At 36.4% G+C, this 21,109-nt stretch overlaps 1 protein-coding gene across 1 annotated transcript; it reads left to right on the top strand.

Annotated features, from left to right (window-relative positions):
• Window positions 1–858: 858 nt before the first annotated feature.
• RPF1 (ribosome production factor 1 homolog) lies at window positions 859–20,327 on the top strand. Its single transcript, XM_047083281.1, has 9 exons — window positions 859–1,100; window positions 2,594–2,650; window positions 5,320–5,400; window positions 11,026–11,121; window positions 11,714–11,867; window positions 18,538–18,620; window positions 19,037–19,218; window positions 19,407–19,533; window positions 20,103–20,327. The coding sequence occupies exons 1-9, from the start codon at window positions 873–875 to the stop codon at window positions 20,142–20,144; spliced, it is 1,050 nt and encodes a 349-aa protein (XP_046939237.1). The 5' UTR covers window positions 859–872; the 3' UTR covers window positions 20,145–20,327.
• Window positions 20,328–21,109: the final 782 nt, after the last annotated feature.

The raw sequence follows: 21,109 nt of genomic DNA, 5'->3' as shown, positions 1-21,109 counted from the left end.
TCAAGCCACTTGTCATTTCTCCCCTCCTTCACTTTCCTTGCCCTAAAGTCTATTCTCCAAAGAAGGGCTTGGATGATACTTTCAAAATGTAAGTCAAATCGTGTCGTTTCTTTTCTCAAAATCCTCCAGGAAATGTGCATCTCACATAAAATAAAAGCCAAAGCTCTTACAAAATCTTACACAATCTCTTACTTCTAAACCCTTCCCCTACCCACTGTCCTCCTTTCTCATATTAATCCTGGCTTCCACAGTTTCCCAAACGTACCATGCTTGCTGCAGACTAGGAGTCTTGGAATTTTATGTTTCTGTTGCATGGACAGCTTTTTTCCTAGATAAAAGCTTTACTCAGACGAGCAGCTCTTTTCTCAAATAATTGAGTAGTTTATCTGTTACCTCTTTCAAATCTTTGCTCAATGTAACTTTTTCCAGAAGGCTTCTCTAACAATCCTATTTAAAAGCTGCAACTGCCCCTCTACCCTCTCTTCTTCCTTTATCCGGTTCTATTTTTTCCTTGCCATGTGTTACTTTATAGCTCATCACACTATTTGTGTGCTCATTTCAGGTCTTTCTCCAGTAGAATGTAAATTTTATACAGCAAAGACTGTTTTGTTTCAGTATTTTGAGGATTCGGCAGATAGCAGATGCTTAATAAAGACTTCTGCGAACTCATCACTCCACTATTCATACAGCTGGGCAGCCCCCCTAAACTTTCCTCAAAACTAAATTTCAGCACCTTCTAAAACTGCTGAAGCTCACAAAGTAGTCCACGTTTTTCTTTAAGAACTTCCTGACCCCGGAAGTAAAAGACTAGGTAAGGGAGTCGGAGGGGTAAGCTATTTCCGTTTCCGTACAGACGCTACGGAGCAAACACCATGGCGAAGGCCGGGGATAAGAGCGGCACTAAAGGAAAGAAAGGCCTGAAGCGGAAAGCAACCGCCGAAGAACCTCAAGAGGCCGCAGTAGCTGAGGATGGGGCGACAGAAAGCGGGGTCCAACCCCCGAAAACGGCTGCCTTTCCCCCAGGCTTCAGCATTTCGGAAATTAAGAACAAACAACGGCGACACTTAATGTTCACGCGGTGGAAACAGCAGCAGCGAAAGGTATGACGGGGCCGAGGCTGCAGGGCGCATGCGCTGCATCCGCGCGCGCGCACGACAGTGGGGAAGGGAATAGCACTTGCGTGGTGGCCGTGGCTTGGCGTCCCGGAGGCGGTAATTAATCTAGAATGATGACGCTGACGTTCTAATGCCCTGGTCCCCTCGCACTGCTTTGGGGATTCTGTCTAGGTTCAGCTTTTTGCCTGAGCGACGAGGATTCTCTTTCCAGCCCCTGCCTACGTTCCCTGGCTGAGAATGAAAGCAAGAAGTCCCGCTCTCCTAGCAGTGGAAAAAAAAAAAAAAAAAAAAAAAAAATCCCCCTCCTGACCTGGAAAGAGAAAGTCTCCCATCTCTGTGCTTCGACCCGTGCACCTAACGTTGGCAAATTTCTAGAGCCTGTAATACAGGCAGTACGTGAATCCAGTGATGCTTTTCTGATTCCTGGGCAGCAACTCTTACCTAAAGTATTTCTGTGAAGTTTCTGGTAATTATATTTGTAGCGTTGTCCTCATACTGTTCTAGGAGATAAACAGATATGAGGAGATAAATAAAGCTCAAGATCACAGTGCTTATTTGTGGTTACGTTGCACTCGGAAGCAAGCATTTGTTTATTCCTGTACATCATAAAAGTTCCCGCACATAATATTCTTTTTACTTGCCTGTCTCCTCTTATTAGATACTACATCTTTTGAGGCCCTGAATAGTGCCTTACTCATAAGCGCCAGAGTGCTTTTGGAGTACGTAGAGAATCTAACTCATTCTGGTGAGCGCGTTTGCGGGAAGGGCCTCCTCGAAGACTTCTTAACACTATAATCTGAGATTTGATGTATGGAGGGTCTACAGGCGTTGGGGGGGAGGGCGTGCCCGGGAGAGCACTTCTGTGTGTGTAAGTGAGCATTCTGTTCAGAAATTTCCAGCAGGTACAAATTTACAGTACAAATGTAACTCACTTTGCAAGTCCTTAATAATTTTAAAAGCATATTTTGATTGTAAAATTTATGAATAACTAATGGTGGTTTATTGGAAGCAATCTGAAAACGCATCTCCCATTCTCATTTACTTGTAGTATTTTCCAAGAGAAGCAACCGGCATAGCCATCATGGTTTTCTTTAGAATGCAACTTGTTAGGAATGCAAAATAAAACAGCCACAAAAACGTGTTAACTAGTTTTAGATGGGCGTTTCACATTTTCACTTAATTTGAGGCTTTATAGTAAGATAAAAAGTAAAAGGTAAAAAGGCAAACTTTAAATATTCATACTTGCCAATTTCAATTTTTTGAAGGAGAAAGACCTTTGTTTATTGATTAGCCAGCTTATTTGGTTTACAATAACTTTGGTATGAAAGTCTGTGTCAGGGTGTTTGCTTTAATGCGTTACAAAGATTGCTGAGATAAAGTGGCCGTAGCATTAGTAATGTGTAGTTTCAGTATGTGTTTGTGATATAACTGATGGTTTCTCAATATTTTTCTGTTTTGTTTTTTTTTAAACCTTTTAGGAAAAGTTGGCAATTAAGAAAAAACTTAAAAAAGAGAGAGAAGCTCTTGGTGATAAGGTAAATAACATTTTTGGCCACCTGCTTTCTGTCTTATGTTGAGTAATGCTCCCTTATGTTTATGTTGTATCGCTTTCTTTTAAAACTTACTATAAAATATTTCCAATGTATAAAAGATATGAAAATAAAATAACAAACCCCTTTCCATTCATTACCTAGCTTAGAAAACATTGCATTAGCAAATAATTTTCGAAGTCCTTTGGATGCTTCTTACTGATTGCTTTCCCCTCCAAAGCTAACCACTTATGAAATTGCCATTTTCTTGTTTCCATGCATTTCTTTCTTATCTTTAGGTTTGTGTCCCTAAACAATGAACACAATAGTGATGTTTTGTATTTTTTTCAAAATTTTGTGTAAATGGTATGTCTACTTTAACTTGCTTATTTTACTTAATTTTACGTGTTTGGGAGATAGGGACTTATCTTTCTGACTTTGGAAAACTTTTGGGGAAGCTTCCCAGTTTAGGCCTGTGGTTGGAGTTTTTGTGACTTGAAGCAAAGGCTCTTGGGGAAAGGCAGGATGCAGCCTGTTCTGTTGTAGGATTGAGGTGTGTAGGAATGAAAGCTGATACAGAGGATATTAACCCTTTGAAGACTGAGAATGGCAAGTGGGAGGAAAGTGAGATACTTGGATGCACTATGGCAAAGAAGAGAGTAAAGATAATACATCCAAAAACGATTTGGCTACTTTTGTGATATTGATAAGAAATGAAGTCTACTGAAAATTTTTAAAAGAACTGCTAAATACATCCACAACTAAGCTGTTTTCCTTTAATTTCATTTTATTTATAGCTAGTGTTAGATTTTGATTTATGCTTGCAAAATTTTTAGAACATACAACTCTTCCTCCTCTACTGTCTCTTAAGATAAGGTACCAAGGAATGATAAGCATTTTTGAGGAAAATGAAAAATGTAAAGATTATATGCAAACTAAACACTCTGCCTTTTCATGCCTTCTCTTAATAGGACTAGGTTAAATCACATGAAATTGCCAGTTTTAGACTGTTTTAACCTGCAGAATTCTATCAGCAGTTATTCTCTTTTAACTCTCAGTAATCAGCCAGTTATAGCAAATATGCCAATCACCTTTGGATATATCACCATTCTTGTTTTTGGACTGTAAAAATGAATTCCTAGAAATGCCTTCTTTAAAAAATTACTTAAAACTTAATATTTGTTTCATAGAGTAATAAGAAATGAAATCCTAGAGAGTTTAGCAGTTCTTATTTCTTCCTATCTCTGCTAACATTCAAAACCATATGTTTTGAATTTGTTTTAGTCAGTATATGCTTACAGTTCTGTATTCCTGCTCTGTAGCATTTCATTTACACAGTTTTTTGGTCTAAGCTGAGTATACATGATTTCCAATTCTAACAATATTCCATTATGTTGAAGTGTCACAGTCTTTACCCTGTTTTTGGATGTTTGCTGTATTTGCTGTTCATAAATTGCTTCTCTCTTTCATACCTTACCATAAATGCTTCAAACTGGAGTTACTAGTTCAGCAGATAGATTTGTAGCTTTGGTTATTTATTTCTGGTGTTTTTTAAATTTTAATTGTAGAGAGAGTATGCATGTATGCATGCATGTGGAGAGAGGGACAGAGAGAGAGAGAGAGAGAGAGGAGAATCCCAAGCAGGCTCCATGCTTAGCGTAGAACCCCACACAGGGCTCAATCCCTAGTCCCTGGGATCATGACCTGAGCTGAAATCAAGAGTTGGGCGCCCAACTAACTGAGCCACCCAGGCAACCCTTGTAATTTATTTCTGAAGAGCTTTCTGAAAGTATTGGAACAAAGTTCCATATATATGTACCTTTGTACATTTGACTCTTGAACAACATGGGGGTTGGGGTGCAGAATACTAACTCCACTCCTGCACATGTGAAAATCCCATACCCTACTATTGGCCTGAAGTCTTACTGATAACATAAAGTGAATTAACACATATTTATGTGTTATATGTATTATATACTGTATGCTTACTATAAATTTTTTTTTAATGTTTACTTTTGAGAGAGAGAGAGACAGAGCATGAGCAGGGGAGGAGCGGAGAGAGAGGGAGACACAGAATCCGAAACAGGCTCCAGGCTCTGAGCCGTCAGCACAGAGCCTGATGCAGGGCTCGAACTCACAAACTGTGAGATCATGACCTGAACTGAAGCTGGACACTCAACCGACTGAGCCACCCAGGCGCCCTTGTATGCTTACTATAAAATAAGCTGGAGAAAATATTATTTGGAAAATTATAAGAGAAAATACCTTATAGTATTGTACTATAAAAAATGCACATATAAGTGGGCCTGCACAGTTCAAATCTATGTTGATCAAGGGTCCACTATAATTTTTCCAATGTATTTGATATTTTTCTTAGTGTATAATTACTTTGATCGCAGTTTCTTCTTTCTGCTACTTCTGAATGGTTTTAGACCATTTCATTCAGTTAGCAATTCTTCCAGTATGTTTAGGTCTCTGCTTAGAGTTAAAAAAAAAAAAAAAAACCTCTTACTCAGTATTATTATTAGGATTGATACAGCAATGGAAATGAGGAACAGATTGAGGCTTTGGATTATTTACACATTTCTGTTACTCGTCCCTAACCCAAATGCAAAATTATTAACGTAAAATCCTTCTAAAACTTAATCTGTTTTTTTTTTTTTTTTTTAATTTAGGCTCCACCAAAGCCTATACCAAAAACCATTGACAACCAGCGAGTGCATGATGAAACTATAGTAGACCCTAATGATGAAGAGGTAATGTTGGAAGTCTTAAATAAATTTGGATGACCACATTTGACAAATTATTTGTTCATATGTTGATATTTAAAGTACTGGCTGGTGAAGTTGTATAATGGACTGATTCAGCTATAATGTTGGTATATTATTTGCTATAGATTGTTTCATAACTGAATTTCTCAATAATCCTATAGGAAAAACTCTGATTCTACTCATTTTATAGAAATGTATTATATTTTATGACCAGGTAAACTTTTTGTCATTTAATTTATAGTACTTCTGTTGTTTTTAATATCATTTGAAAAGCATTTCTCATTATAGAGTTTTATAGTACTAGAAATTTTGATATAAGGATAACATTTGATATTTTTTGTGTCCTCACAAAACTCTTGGTTTCAAGATAATCATCCACTTTTCACTTTTCACATTTCCCTTTAAATAGTTTGTTACAGTATGGTGAGAGAATCAAGTTTTAAATTTTTTTTGTGTGTGTGCAGGGAATTTGGTTTTGGTTATGTTTGTTTGCTTTCAAACCGTACTATTATTGACATACTTTCCTATTTCCTCATATAGTCATTCATTCATTCATTCAGTCAGTCAGTCTTCTAGCAAATGTTTATTGACTGCCTACTGTGTACTGGGATCTGTTTTAGGAACTTGGCATCTGTCAGTGCACCAAGCACCGTGCCACATATACACACAAAATATCAGCCTTTTTCTGGGCTGTTGGTCAGTTTGGTCAGTTTGTCACTGTATCACTTCTTTATTTTTATAATTATTTATCTTCATGGTAAGTTTATTAGAGCAAGATGCCCCTCCCCACATCCATCCTCAAATCTCTCTTCAGAAATGTTCATTCTCTTTTTGGACCTTTGGTCTGCCATATAAAATTATAAAAATTGTATTAAAGTAGATCACTCAGGGGATCTATTTGTATATTGCTCTTTTTAGGTCTTTAAAAATGTGATTCAGTGAATTTTATAATTCTCTTCATGCAAGGTGTACATATAAATCTTTTTAGAGCTATTGATGGCTATCTTATGTTTTTTATCAGTGTAAATCACATCTCATTGAGAATTGTTTTATTTGCTGATTTATAAAAATACAATTGATTTTTGGACTGTGATCTTCTAAACAGTAGATCACCTAGATTCGTCTCCAATAAGTTGTCTAAATATTGTTTCCATTTCATGTTTAGCTAATCATTTCTACAAATAACTTTCAATCCATTAATCATTTATTTCTTTTGTGCTGACTAGAGCCTCCAGCATAATGTGAAACAAATAGAAAACGCAATAGTGGCATCTATGCCCTGGTCTTGGTTTTAAAGAGAATACTTCTAACATGCCATCTTTAATGTTTGTGTCATTAATGGTAGATTCTCCTTATATGTTAAGGAAAATCTATTTCTTTTTTTGTTGCGGGAGGGGGGTGTTTGTTTTATCATGAATGAATGTGAAACATTATCAAATGCTTTTTCTGAAAATAGAGATAATTATGTACTTTTTCTGCAAATATTGAGATAAATATGTAGTTTTTCTCCTTTATAGTACCAATGTAGGAAATGAAATGGATCTTCTAATGTTAAATCTCTTTTGCATTCTTGGGGTAAATACAATTTAATTACAATGTTTTATCTTTTACATGTTTTGGTTTGTCAGTACTTTGTTTAGAATATGTACATCTATGTTTATAAGTGAGACTGCAGAAATGTCCCTTTCCATTCCTAATATTATTTATTTGGGCTTTTCACCAGAGATACATCTATTTTGTTACTCTTTTCAAACTACTTTTTTCTTTGATCATCTCTTGAAATTTTGTTTTCTAATTTATTTGTATCTCTCATTATCTTTATAATTTATTTCCTGTTACTCTGTTGAGTTTATTCTTCTTATTTAACTCATTTTTCATCTTCCTTTCTATTTCTTCCTTTCTATTGTGAGCAATTAAGGCCACAAAATTCCCTGTAAGTACTACTTTTGGTATATCGCACAAGTTTTAAGATGTGTTTCTTCATTATTATTCAAATCTAAGTATCTCCTTTAATGGGAGATTTGTTCATTTCTTCTGGTAATTTCTTTTTTTTTTTTTTTTTTTCCTTTGACGTTTATTTCATTGTTTTCCCCCGGTTCTTATTATGTTGTTTATTTTACTTATTTAAGGTTTCATTTATTCTTCTTTTTCTAGTTTCTTAAAATGGAAGCTTACATTACTGATTTTATACTTTCTTTCTTTTTAATATAATCTGATAAAGCTATCATTTTCCTCCAAAGCACTACTTTAGCTACATCTCATACCTTTTGATATGTTTGTTGTGTTTTCATTTTCATTCTGTTCAAGATATTTTCTAATTTCTCTTGTTATTTCTTCTTTGGCTCATTGATTATCAAGAAGTATGTTGTTTAATTTCCAAATATTTGAGGATTTCCCACATATATTTCTGCTGTTGATTTCGAATTCAATTTTATTGTGGTTCTGGAACATACTCTGTTTGATTTTAGTCCTTTTTAAGTAAAGAACTGTTCTGTGTTTTAGGATAAGATCTATTCTTGAAAATGTTCTGTGTTCCTTTGGAAAATGTATATTTTGCTGTTTTGAAGTATATTAAGAGTTGTTTTAAGTTTGATTGTGGTGTTCATGTTTTCTATATTCTTGCTGAATTTTCTATCAGTTACTGAGAGAGGAGTATTGAAACCTCAAACTATAATTGCTGAATTATTCATCTCTTCTTATTCAATTGACCCTTAATCCAGTGTCCCATATTGTCCCATCCCTTCGATTGTCCATAGCCATATTTCTTAATGTCTGTTTTGTTTCATATACACATAGCCACCTAAACTCTTTTATGGTTACTGTTTACATGGTATATCTTCTTTTTTCATTTTTTACTTTCTTCATTTCTTCTTTTTTACTTTCAACCAGTTTATATCTTTGAATTTAAAGTGTCACTTACAGGGGCATCTGGGTGGCTCAGTCAGTTAAGTGTCAGACTTCAGCTCAGGTCATGGTCTCATTGTTTGTGAGTTCGAGTCCCACATTGGGTTCTTTGCTGTCAGTGCAGAGCCTGCTTCGGATCCTCTCTCCCCACCCCTACCCCTGCTCTCTCACTCTCTCTCAAAAATAAACATTTAAAAAATAATAATGATAAAATGTCACAGATGTTGCTTTTTTTATTCAGCCTGACAATTAGTATGTATTTTTTTAATTAAAAAATTTTTTTAATGTTTATTATTTATTTTTGAGAGAGAGGGACAGAGTGTGAGTGGGGGAAGGGCAGAGAGAGAGGGAGGCACAGAATCCGAAGCAGGATCCAGGCTCTGAGCTCTCATCACAGAGCCCAACGCAGGGCTCAGACCCATGAACTGTGAGATGATGACCTGAGTACAAGTCAGACGCTTAACTGACTGAGTCACCCAGGCACCCCTGACAATTAATATTTAATGTTAACTATTGATGTAGTCATATTTACATCTGCCCTTTTACTTTTTTTCATTACATTTTATATATTTTTTTAATACTTTTTTTTAATGTTTATTCTTGAGAAAGACAGAGACAGAGCATGAGTAGGGGAGGGGCAGAGTGAGAGAGAGACAGAGAATCTGAAGCAGACTCCAGGCTCTGGGCTGTCAGCACAGAGCCCGACACGAGGCTCAAACTCACAAACCGTGAAATCATGACCTGAGCTGAAGTCAGACGTTTAACTGAGCCACCCAGGTGCCCCACTATATTTTATACCTTTATTCTGTTCCTCCTTGACTTTCTCTTATATTAAAAAAATATTTTTATTATGCTATTTTAATACCTCTTAATCTTTTAAGTTATATATTTAAGGGTTTTCTTAGTAGTTTCTGTAGGAATTACAGCATGCATCTTTAATTTATCACAGTGTACTTCCAGCACATACTGACATGATTCTGGTAAATACAGTAGGTTTCCACCAGTATAGCTTTGTTCCTTCACTCTTGTTCATGCTGTTGTCATATATAACATTTGTCTGTGTTATAAATCCAGTGTTGTAATTTCTGCTTTAAAATATCTCATTGTTCGGGCGCCTGGGTGGCTCAGTCAGTTGAGCGTCCGAGTTCAGCTCAGGTCATGATCTCGTGGTTTATGAGATCGAGCCCTGCGTCGGGCTCTGTGCTGATAGCTCAGAGCCTGGAGCCTGCTTCGGATTCTGTGTCTCCTCCTCTTTCTGCCCCTCCCCTGCTCAATGCTTAGTCTCTCTGTCTCTCAATAATAAATAAACGTTAAAAAAAATTTTTTTTTAAATATCTCATTGTTTTTTAAAAAAAGAAATTTACACATACAACACACACAAAAAGCCTTTTATAGTTAACTTCGTGTTTACCATTTACAGTGCTTTTCTTTCCTTTCCTTGGATCTAAGTTACCATCTGGTGTCATTTTCTTTCAGCTTGTAGGATTTCCTTAAATTTTTTTTTTTTTAGGTTTGTTTATTTATTTTGAGAGAGAGAGTGGGTGTGCATGAGCATGAGTGGGGGAGGGACAGAGAGAATCCCAAGCAGGATCTGTGCCGTCAGCACAGAGCTCTAAGTGGGGCTCGGTCCCACAAACCGTGAGATCATGACCTGAGCCAAAATCAAGAGTTGGACACTTGATTAACTTGAGCCACCCAGGCACTCCGGGAGATTTTTACTCTTATCTTTGGTTTAAAGTATTTTTTAGGTTATTTGCTTGGGGTAGAAATAGATCCCAGGCTCTGAAGTTTGGCGAAATCATTCTGACCTTGGTAAAAGTATAACTTCCTTGGGAGCCCAGGAGCAAGGCCCACAAACATTAAAAGTTGAATTTCCTTTAACAGCACTGTGTCTCCACTTGTTTGTTTTATTGTTATTTTTAACCTGCCTCCTGAGTGATTGTCCTTGTGTTTGTGTGGCTCAATCGTAAGCCAGTGATTCGGGCAGAGATTGTGTTGAGATACCTTGAGCCTCTGAGCCCCTATCAACTGAGCTACCTGTGGGTTGAGGACTGCATTCAAAGTTGCAACCAGTTTTCAAGTCTCCCTCACCTTTTGTGTGCACTGGTTTTTTAGGTCTGTCCCATGTATAGTTCAGCTGTCAGCCAGGGATTTGTAGAGAGATTATCTCAGCTCCTCTATGGCTCTTACATTTCCAGAGCTCTCCTTTAAATTTCTGGCTGATCCACACCTACCCTGAACTGGCCCAGTAACTTTAGACTGGCAAAGCTAGGGTTTTCAAACCCACCTCTCCTCAAATCCAGTTTACCACCTTGGATTCAAGATTGCTGGTTCTTGCCTACCATCAGACCCGAAGTTGATAAAGTTACTATTTTTGTAGCCATGTTGATGGAAGAAATGGAATAGTTCTAAGGAAGATTCCTGATGTTCTTGCCCACAGCCCTAGCCATTTTTCAAGAAAAAACACAGCTCAGTTTGTGTCTTGAAATTGTTTTTGACAGTTTTTTCCAGTTTTATACTTGTATTCTACAGGTAGAAAATCACCCAACCTCTTTATGTCACCATTAATATAAGTCCCTCCTGGCTGTCTTCAAATCCCCTATCAGCCAGGAAGGAGGTCAGTGTCATAGGATCCTGCTGGAGCTACTTTTAAAATTCTGGCCCAGTAGAGTGTTTGATATCAAATTATCCTTTTTCTGTTCACAGGTTGCTTATGATGAAGCTACAGATGAATTTGCTTCTTACTTCAACAGACAAACTTCTCCCAAGATTCTCATCACAACATCAGATAGACCTCATGGGGTAAACATATCTATCAGTGTAGTTATTGAATTCTTAATTTTCTTACATTACTTAGACTATTTAAAAGAACTCTTTTCAGAAGATCTGAGTTAATTAGTAATTTAATAGATAATGCCTGTGAGTAAGCTAAATAAAATGAATACTGGTGATGTGATGTAGGTTCTCTAAGCATGATTCTTCCAGATAGGGTTTATCAACCTCAACACCATTAGCATTTGGGGCTGGGTAGTTTTTTATTATGGGGGTTGCCCTGTTCATTAGAGGATATTTAGCGGTATCCCTGGCCTCTACCCACTAGATACCACTACCAGCTGTCCCCTACTATTACCACCAGTCATAACCACCAAAAAATGCTTCTAGATATTGTCAATGTCCTCTAGTGGGGCATAATCACCCCCAGTTGAGAACCACTGCTTTAGGATGGTCAGTCTTTGATAAAGGATTAAATACTGTTCAGATATCATTTTTTTCCCTACCCTTGCTCTTTATTAATAACACATATTAATCATTGCTCCTTTCCTTATTAATGTATACCAACTTAAAATTTTTATTCCTTTTCATCTCAGAAGATTTCTATTATTTTGTTTTGCAGAGAACAGTACGACTCTGTGAACAACTCTCCACAGTTATACCAAACTCACATGTTTATTACAGAAGGGGATTGGCTCTGAAAAAAATTATTCCACAGTGCATTTCAAGAGATTTCACAGATCTGATCGTTATTAATGAAGATCGTAAAACACCAAGTATCCTTTCTTTATTAAAGTTTTCCTGTCTCACCTTCACCCCCTTTTAAAACATATTTAAAAGAATAAGGAAATGTTTTCTATAACTTTCAGAACATAATTTTTTGAACAAGAAAATTATGTATCTCTATCCAAGAATCTATAAACTATTTTTTTCATTTAGCAAATATTCATTCAAGCAAATGCTATAGGCAAGACATTACTTTAGTCCTTAGTGAAAGATGCAGAGATAAACAAGAGCTTTAGGGAGTTCATAATCTAGTAGGAGAAAATAGACATGTAAACTAACAAAAATGTAGAGTGGGTAGTACAGTTAAAGAGAAATACAGGATACAGTGCACACTCTGGTAAAAATCTGCCCTGGGGATATCAGGGAGGAAGGACTTGACCGGAAAAAATGCTTAACTCAGTTTGGTGAATATGGGCGAATGAGGTGAATAAGGCAGAGGAAGAGTGCCCAGTGCAGAGAGACCATTTGTAACGGCAGAGGCATTAAGGAGCAGACCCAGTTGGGGATCTGCAAGTAGTTTGATATGGCTAGATTTTATGTTACCAGAGGTGGTATCACAGGATTACATTTTTGAGGCAGATCTGAGCCCATTTTATGTATTTACTACTGTTTCAGATGCCAAGAATACTCTATCCTTTTTCTGTGAGTCTCAGATCCTAGGTGACTGTGTCACTTGAAACCAAGGTATTTTTTCCTGTTTGCAGAAATGAGATCATATAAAGAATGCCTATATTTGTTGTTGCTGTTGTTTTACTTATTTATCAAATTGTGGCTGTGAGATCACTAATTTTAAAGATGATCAGTTGAATGGGTCAAATTCTTAAAACTATTAAGGATTCATAAAAAATAGGGACAGGAGTTTCCTGCTGCCAGGATAACTTTTTTTTTTTTTTTTTTTTAATCAATGAACACTGCTTTAAAAATGGTGTCAAAGCTATTTTTTAAAAATCTAGATAACTTTTATGGTTTTTACTATTTTCAATAGAAGTTAAAGACGTTATCCACTTGTACGAGTTGCTTTCTAGAGACTAAAATAGACTAAAGCTAGCTTTGTAATGTGATGTTTTTTTGGCCATATTATAATTTGGCTTGGATTGTGGGTTAATGTACCAAAATAACTAAAATCTCTTGAATACTTAACTATTCCAGAAGAGGTCTGTTTTTAAAAATGTAGTTGCTGCCTTCTTAAAACTACCTCCCAAAATAAAGTGGCAAGGTCTGTGTTCCTCTTTTATTTTTGGCAGTTAAATAAACCATCATTATTTTAAGGCTGCCAGCAGGTATTCATCAATTGAATAAACATTGTATCCTTGTTTTATCTGAGCTATTTTATATGGATACTGCGTTTCACTTACACCATCTATTGCCTTTAGAAAGCTATGTTCTCTTTTCCTTATAAAATTGTATTGTCTTTTTACTCAAAATGTATTAATATTTTTCTGATTACCATATTGGACACCTTGTAGGGTAAGTTAACCATTAGATCATTAAGATACCATCAGTACACAGACCAAATTTATATTAAGGAAATAACTAGGCTAATGAAGTAATCCAAATATGAGATTGCTTCTCCTATACACGTAAATATATATGCACACAGGTGTGTATGGGTGTCCCAGGATTATAAGTTTTGAGTATAGAATTATGCAGCAGTTTCTAAAAGTCCTAATGAATAGAGTTTGTATCAGTATAATCCTGCCTAGATGTTGATTTTTATAATTTCAAAGATATTTCATTTTCTTTTCTAATTGATATATAGTAATGAGTTAATGGCAAATTATTGGTGAAACAAGCTAGGAAAGCAGACCTCCTAAATTGCTTTTGTGTTCTCTGTTAACAGAGAATGGTCTTCAAGACTAATGAGGACATTGCTGGGGGGCCCTGGAAGTCCATCTTGGATAAAAAGTTTGTAAGATAAGGTAGAAACTGAATAAGGTCAGATATCCTGGCTTCAAAGACTATGTGCACAAACTTGTAAAGGAGACTTTGCTACTCTGGGGGAAGATATATGAGACAGGCAAGTGGAGGAAGGAGGGAGAAAGAGGACTGCTGGTTAATATATGCCATGATCCAGAAAAAAACATGTCAAATAATTAAAGGGAGACTAATTTGTAAGCACATAATAGAAATGGTGTATGATTCCTAGGGACTTAACATGGGCTCACAAATAACAAATCATGACCCCTAATGATGACACTTGGAGAAAACTTGAAAGAATTGAGGATGTACAGCCTTTGGGAAATTAGAATATGGGGCATGACAAGATACGGAAGGGCTGCTGTGTAAAAGAGTAGTGCCAAATGGTGGGAATGGCTTATAAATTTTCAACTTAACTCTAGAAAAGAGCTTTGTCAACTATCTAAACTGAGTCTGGTGGCTTTGAGTCAGGCAGATGTAATGTTAAATACAGACTTCATTACATGTGACTTTTGTCAAGTTTCTTAGCCACTTGGTTTCCTCATCTTTTAAAATAGGAAATGATACCTAAATCTTCAGGTTTCCCACAAAGACCACATTAAATGTATTATGTTTCTTTTTTTAATTTTTTTTTTAATGTTTATTTACTGTTGAGAAAGTGAGACACAGAGTGTGAGCAGGAGAGGGTCAGAGAGAGAGGGAGACACAGAATCTGAAGCAGGCTCCAGGCTCTGAGTTATCAGCACAGGCCCCATGTGGGGCTCAAACTCACAAATGGTAAGATCACACATGAGCTGAAGTCAGGCGCTTGCTTAACTGACTGAGCTACCCAGGCGCCCCTAAGGTATTATGTTTCTTAAGGCATAATACCTTAGTCCTGTTGTGGGCATTTTAGTAAATGTTATGGTATAGGGGAAAGCGCGGAAGTTTTTCCTGGAGACACCTAACATCTTCTGTTGATTATTTCTAAATGGAAATTTGAGTTAGGTACGTCTTTGTCCTATACTTTTGGCAGCTTGTAGGCTGTTTTGCTTTCTTGGCCTTTGGGGACTAAAAGTCCTTTTTGCCTCAGTCATCATAACAAAATACCTCTATGCATTAGGGCTTGGGCACAGGTGTAGTCCCACCTGTTATGATCTGCCACCTAGCTCTGAAATTTGAGCTTATGTACCTAACCTTTCTCAACCTCTTTTCGTTGTTACTAAAATAGGGATAATGAACTCCTATTCTTCAGGATTTATGTTAGGAATTAGTTAGGAATTTATGTTAGGTATAAGTAAAGCTTTTGTACAATGTGGGTACGTAGGAAAGGATTATTTTGGATTTTGTAGTTTTGACAGAAACCACAATTGAGTTGCAATGTCCTAGAAAGTTGGGGATCTGCAATTTGTTTGATATTGCAGATTTGATTTAGGTTGGAAGTGTTGATTTAGGTTGGAAGAAATTACCTTTACCTCTCTTAGCTCCCATGAGTGTGATTTTTTTTCATTGTGCAAATGATCCAGAAATACTTTTGGCTGTACCTCAAGAAGTTGAACCTGTGATGAATTTTTGAAAAGAAGGAAATTTTGAAAAGAAGGAATTCAAACATTACTGATAATCTGGTATGTGGTAGGCACTAGTATTTATCAGAAACAAATGTATCTTCCAAAAGTTAACAGATTAGTTGGGAAGAAAGTCATTTACATAATTATAACTCAAATCAGTGACAAGTGCTATATATAGTTAAGTAACAGTGACAGCTGAGATTTAAAGCTTAATGTTAACTGTGTAAAAAGAAGTGGCATTTGAAGTGAGCCTTAATAACAGTACTGCCCTTCTTGGTCAAGCTTGCGTGAGTCCCAAGGCGACAAGCCCCTTCCCCAGTAAACCAACAGAAACCCCTGCCCATACCACATCTCCCTATCTGATTGCTCTGCAGGGCTTCAGTTCTAGTGGAAGTAGTATCTTGTCTCATTTGATAAGGAGATCAGAGCACACCTAGTTAAAATTGACCACATTCTGGCCAAGGACTAAACATTGCCCCCTGCAGGCAAGGCCAGCCTCTGCAGATGACTGGCCTGAAGGATAGAGCAGCCAAAACACAACTGAGCGCACACAGCACACACGAGATATTCCCTCAAGTGCCAGGCCCTGGACATTATGGGACCTCTTCTTCATAAAGCCATTACTCTCAAAAGCAGGAAACCTAAAGGGCTTTTCTAACAGAGAAGAAGGCAGAGACCTAGAAAAAAAATGCCAAGACAGAGGAATTAATCCCAAGTGAAAGAACAAGTGAAACAGACATAAGTAACATGTCTGCTGGAGAATTTAAAGCAACAATCATAAGGATACTCACTGGGGTTCAGAAAATGAAAGACTCTGATCAAAATCAAAAGCAGTCCAACACCAAGATACATTGTAATTAAACTTGCAAAATATACTAATAAAAACATCTTAAAAGCAGCAAGACAAAAGAAGTCCCTGACTTAACAAGGGAAGACCCATAAGGCTAGCTGCAGCTTTCTCAACAGAAACTTGGCAAGTCAGAAGGGAGTGGCATGATGTATTCCAAGTGCTGAATGGGAAAAATCTACAGCCAAAAATAGTCCAGCAAGGCTATCAGAATAGAAGAGATAAAAGAATTTCCCCAAACAAAAATGGGGAAGTTTGTGACTATTAAACCAGCCCTGAAAGAAATATTAAAGGGAGTTCGTGACTATTAAACCAGCCCTGAAAGAATTATTAAAGGGAACTGAGTAGAAAAATCTCCAGAAACGATGACAAAACAAGTATTAAATGGCACTAAATGCATATCTGTCAATAATTTCTCTGAATGTAAATGGAGTAAATACTCCAATCAAAAGACATAGGGGGAGTGGGTGCCTGGGTGGCCCAGTTGATTAAGTGTGTGACTCATTAATCTCAGGGTTGTGAGTTCAAGCCCCGCATTGGGCTACACGCTGGATGTGAAGCCTACTTAAAAAGCAAAACAAAAATAGGGTGTCAGAATGGGTAGAGAAACAAGATCCATCTATGTGCTGCCTACAAGAGACTTATTTTAGACCTAAAGACACGTGCAGATTTCAAGTGATGAAAGACTTAGGATGAAAGACACGGGATGAAGAAACATTTATCATGCAAATGGATGTCAAAAAAGCCAGAGTAGCAGTACTTGTATTCGACAAACTTTTTAAACAGAGTGTAATGAGATGAAGAAGGGCACTGTATCATAATATAAGGGACAATCTAACAAGAATATATAACATTTGTAAATATGCCCCCAACATGGGAGCACCCAGATATATAAAATAATAGTCATAAAGGAATTCACTGATGAAGTGAACCTTAATGGAGGAGTTAAATATTGCAGGTGTTTCAAATAGCATGAACAAAAGTACATGATAGGATTAATATGTATGGTGTATAAGACTGTCAGTGTCTACCAGTTAGGAAACATGGGGAAGGCATACAGATTAGAAAGGTGGTTTGGGGCCACAGAGTGTTACAGTGATGTTTTTACTCTGTAGATAAGCTGTTATGAGAGTATTCTGACATTAGGTACAGTTATCAAGACTCAAGGTATCTAGTTTGTTTTTCAGTTAGCACATGAGAAACAGTGGTCCAGATACAATGAGTCACATCCCATAGCCTACTATACAAACTCGATTTACCGTATTAGAAATGTACTTGGAATGGTGGGAGAGACGTCAGGCCAGCAAGGATCCTGTTTTAATCTAGTTGGAAAATCTCAAGGACCTCAACTAACAATAGCAGTAAGGGTGAAGAGGAAGTTATGGAAGTGAGGAATTTATGAGGGTAAATAGGATTTGGCAAGGAAGGGAAGAAGGAGGAAGTTGAAGATAACCATAGTTTTTAATCTGGGTTAATGGGAGAATGTTGATACCTTTATCAAAAATGGAAACTTCTGTTTTGTAAAACTGTGTGCAGTTAGATTTGAAATAAGTAGTCTGATTATGACCTCCTTTTAAGGTTCAGTATTTGGAAAAATCAAGTTGTTACAAAAATTTGAGGAATGTTATCTTAGCTAGCTGCATTCCAGACTTTTAAAGCCCTAGCACTGCTACCCCTGCTGATTGTAGGTAGGGCTCTTATACTTCATTTGTAGTTGAGAGTGTCTAGCACCAAGTCTGTTTGTGGTAGACAATCAGTAAATGGTTATTAAATAGTTGATTCTAATTTGTGGCACAGTAATCCCAAGAGTAAGAGCTGGTCTTTTGAGAAACACTAATAACCTTGATTTTAAGAAGAGAGCCGAGTCTCTGGTTTATGGGACAGTATTTCAAAGCTGACAGCATATACTTACAAATGTACAAAAAAATGTACATACAAATGTGTAAGTATGCATTTTTAGGGTTATAAGGCCTAAACATTATACTAGAATTCCATCCAGTCTATCATTCCTATTAGGGTAGTGTATATAAGCTCTTTGAAGAAACCTACTTTGTTGAATATGCAACATACCCTCTTGAGAGTGATGAGGTATTTATCATACCATGAAGAGACAAAGTGGGACTACTATAGGGGGACTAATATAATCTATTTTTCTGAAATATTTGGTTGACTTATGGTCTTTAGTTTTAGGTATGGTAAGAAAATTTCTTTTCACCCAGAGGAATACATGTATCTACCTGTTCATCTAGCTACAGAATTTAGGAGCCTTTGGACATACACAGGATCAGTTACTTATGCAATTTAAGATTTAAATAACCGAGTTCAGTGTGTTCTTAGCTTTATGAACAGATGGATTAGTTCTAAGTCACTTGCCCAGTGGCCCAACCGCTCATTTTAAAATGAGCAGTGTTCGCTTGCGTAAAGAAATTAAGGTAAGTTTTACGTGTTCCTTAATTGGCATTGGTCTCCTTGCAGTTTTTGATTAGTAAACTCTGTAACTTATATAGATCTAATTGCTTTTATAATGGCCTTTGCTTTCCTGGTTAAAGCAAGTTTTATCTACCAGTAGTTTTCTTATGAGATTGTAATTGAGTTATGGCAGACAGGCAATAATAGCCTTCATTACTCTGAAACCAGTTTCTTTTCTAGTAGGACTTTTTGGTACAGCCACTACATGTTAAAGTTATTTTAGAAGTATTATATTTCATGGAATTGATGTTATCTGTGGTAATTGATCATTAAGAAAGATACCTTTAAAGTTTATCAGTTTGTCAGGTAAATTCTGAAACTTGAACTTGCAATAAGGATATTAATTCCTTAATGTGATTTTTTTTCATAATTTTTCTAGAGAAGAGGTAAAGACCCTACAGAACACGTACCAGAAATAATTTTGAATAACTTCACAACACGGCTGGGTCATTCTGTGGGACGTATGTTTGCATCTCTCTTTCCCCATAATCCTCAGTTTATTGGAAGGCAAGTTGCCACATTCCACAATCAACGGGACTATATCTTCTTCAGATTTCACAGGTGAGGAAGGTTCTTTAACTCCATGGACTCTGATTTCAATTATGAAATACATTTTCAACATAAAATGTTTTCTAATGTATTGTGACAAGTATTGTAGATGAGAAATAAGTATCTCTTGAACTCTGTCATATTAAAGAAATTACATTTGGCTTATTCAGACTGTTTTCCCTAATTCTTTATCTTTGAAGGTACATATTCAAGAGTGAAAAGAAAGTGGGAATTCAGGAACTTGGACCACGTTTTACCTTAAAATTAAGATCTCTTCAGAAAGGAACCTTTGATTCTAAGTATGGAGAATATGAATGGGTCCATAAGGTATGTGCCTTATTCTTTGAAGAGCCATTTATATCATTTCAAAAGTATAGAATGAGAAGGAAACTTTGTATTTTAAGCTCTGAGTGCTTATACCTTGTGTTTCTGACCTCCACAAGCTTGAAAGAACCAATCTCTGATAAAGTATTTGGGTCTGATGACTAACACTGGTTCATTTGAAGTATCCTAAATTAGATCAGTGGTCCTCAAAGTGGGACCACCACTGTTAGAAGGCAAATTGTTGGGCCATAGACCTACTCAATCAGCAACTTAGGGGCCTAGCACTGTTTATAAGCGTTATGATTCTGCTGTATGTATGAAAACTGCTATAGAGGTTTCATAGAAGTTTGGAGATCACTTTAAGTCCTAAATGAAAACTTAAATATTTTAAAACCCATCTCTTTTCTAATAAGCAATATTTCACCTAAGTACTTACTGTAAAATTTTATATATCATTACACACACACATACATATTAGAACAGTAACTTCTAAAGACTATTCAGTCTCAGAGATGGACCCAGAGGTTTTTTTTTAGCATTGTTTACTTTTTTTTTTTCCTTCTAATTTTCAGCCCCGGGAAATGGATACAAGTAGAAGAAAATTCCATTTATAAAGTACTGAAGGAATAGTATTGGATTGTGCTACAACAGGGCCTCTTGGATTTCAACTCTGGCATCTTTTCAAAATGGCATCTACTGGTTGGGTTTCATAAACCTTTCATGTCTGGACAAGTGCCATGAATTATCTTTCACTGTTTATGTAGCAAATACAAATAAAAGTCATTTTGGTGAGTTTAGAAATTGCAGTTTAAGAGTCCTAAAATTTAATTCTCTTATTTCTAGGTATTGTGAATAAGTTGGAATCAAGATTCAAAGTAAGTTTCTCATGTGTACTTTCATGGAACATTCGGTCTGGAGAAAAAATACAGTCCTTGGTAGATACTGTGTAACCCAGGGGCTTTCTACCGGAATAAACTTGGATCTGCCACATCTTTGGAGGCCAGGTTTCTGGGATATTTTAATATTTCTTTAAGCCTTTCAGAATGGCAAATTTTTAAAGCAAAATGGTTTACCAAGGACTTAAGGCAAAATTGCAAATTACTGAAGCTAATCTTCAGTTCCATTTTTCTTGGTACTTTGTACCTCATTACATCGTACTGTAATATTCCACTCAAGAATTGTGTAAAACTCTGAAGTTTTTAACATCTTCTAATATTCCCATGTCTTTTCTCTACTGTCCTTATTCGGAGAGCAGTCTATTAAGTAATTAATTTCTAGGTGTAATGGTAATACCCTACACAAGGGAGTTTTTTAGTATTTCTCATTATTAAATAACTTTTATTAAAACAAAGTTAATCCTGCAAATAACTCATGTGTAGAAACTAGTATTAGCAGCCTCCTCCTGACCTTGAAAGAAAAAAGTTTGCAACTTATCTTTAATTCTCTAACAGTCTTTCATATGTATGGTATACAATTATGTGAGATGAGCTGTAGAACAAGCCCTAAAACGTAAACCTCTTCTTAATGACATTGAGAAATTGCCATTATCTTATGTGTTCAAAACAAATTAATACACAGT

This window comes from Lynx rufus, unplaced genomic scaffold, assembly GCF_022079265.1.
Source record: "Lynx rufus isolate CCGP_SWC_20201006 ecotype Redwood Valley unplaced genomic scaffold, mLynRuf1.p SCAF_2, whole genome shotgun sequence".
Taxonomy (NCBI): Eukaryota; Metazoa; Chordata; class Mammalia; order Carnivora; family Felidae; genus Lynx; species Lynx rufus.
Note: the sequence above shows the minus strand (reverse complement) of the source record. Positions and strands in the feature narration are given on the sequence as shown.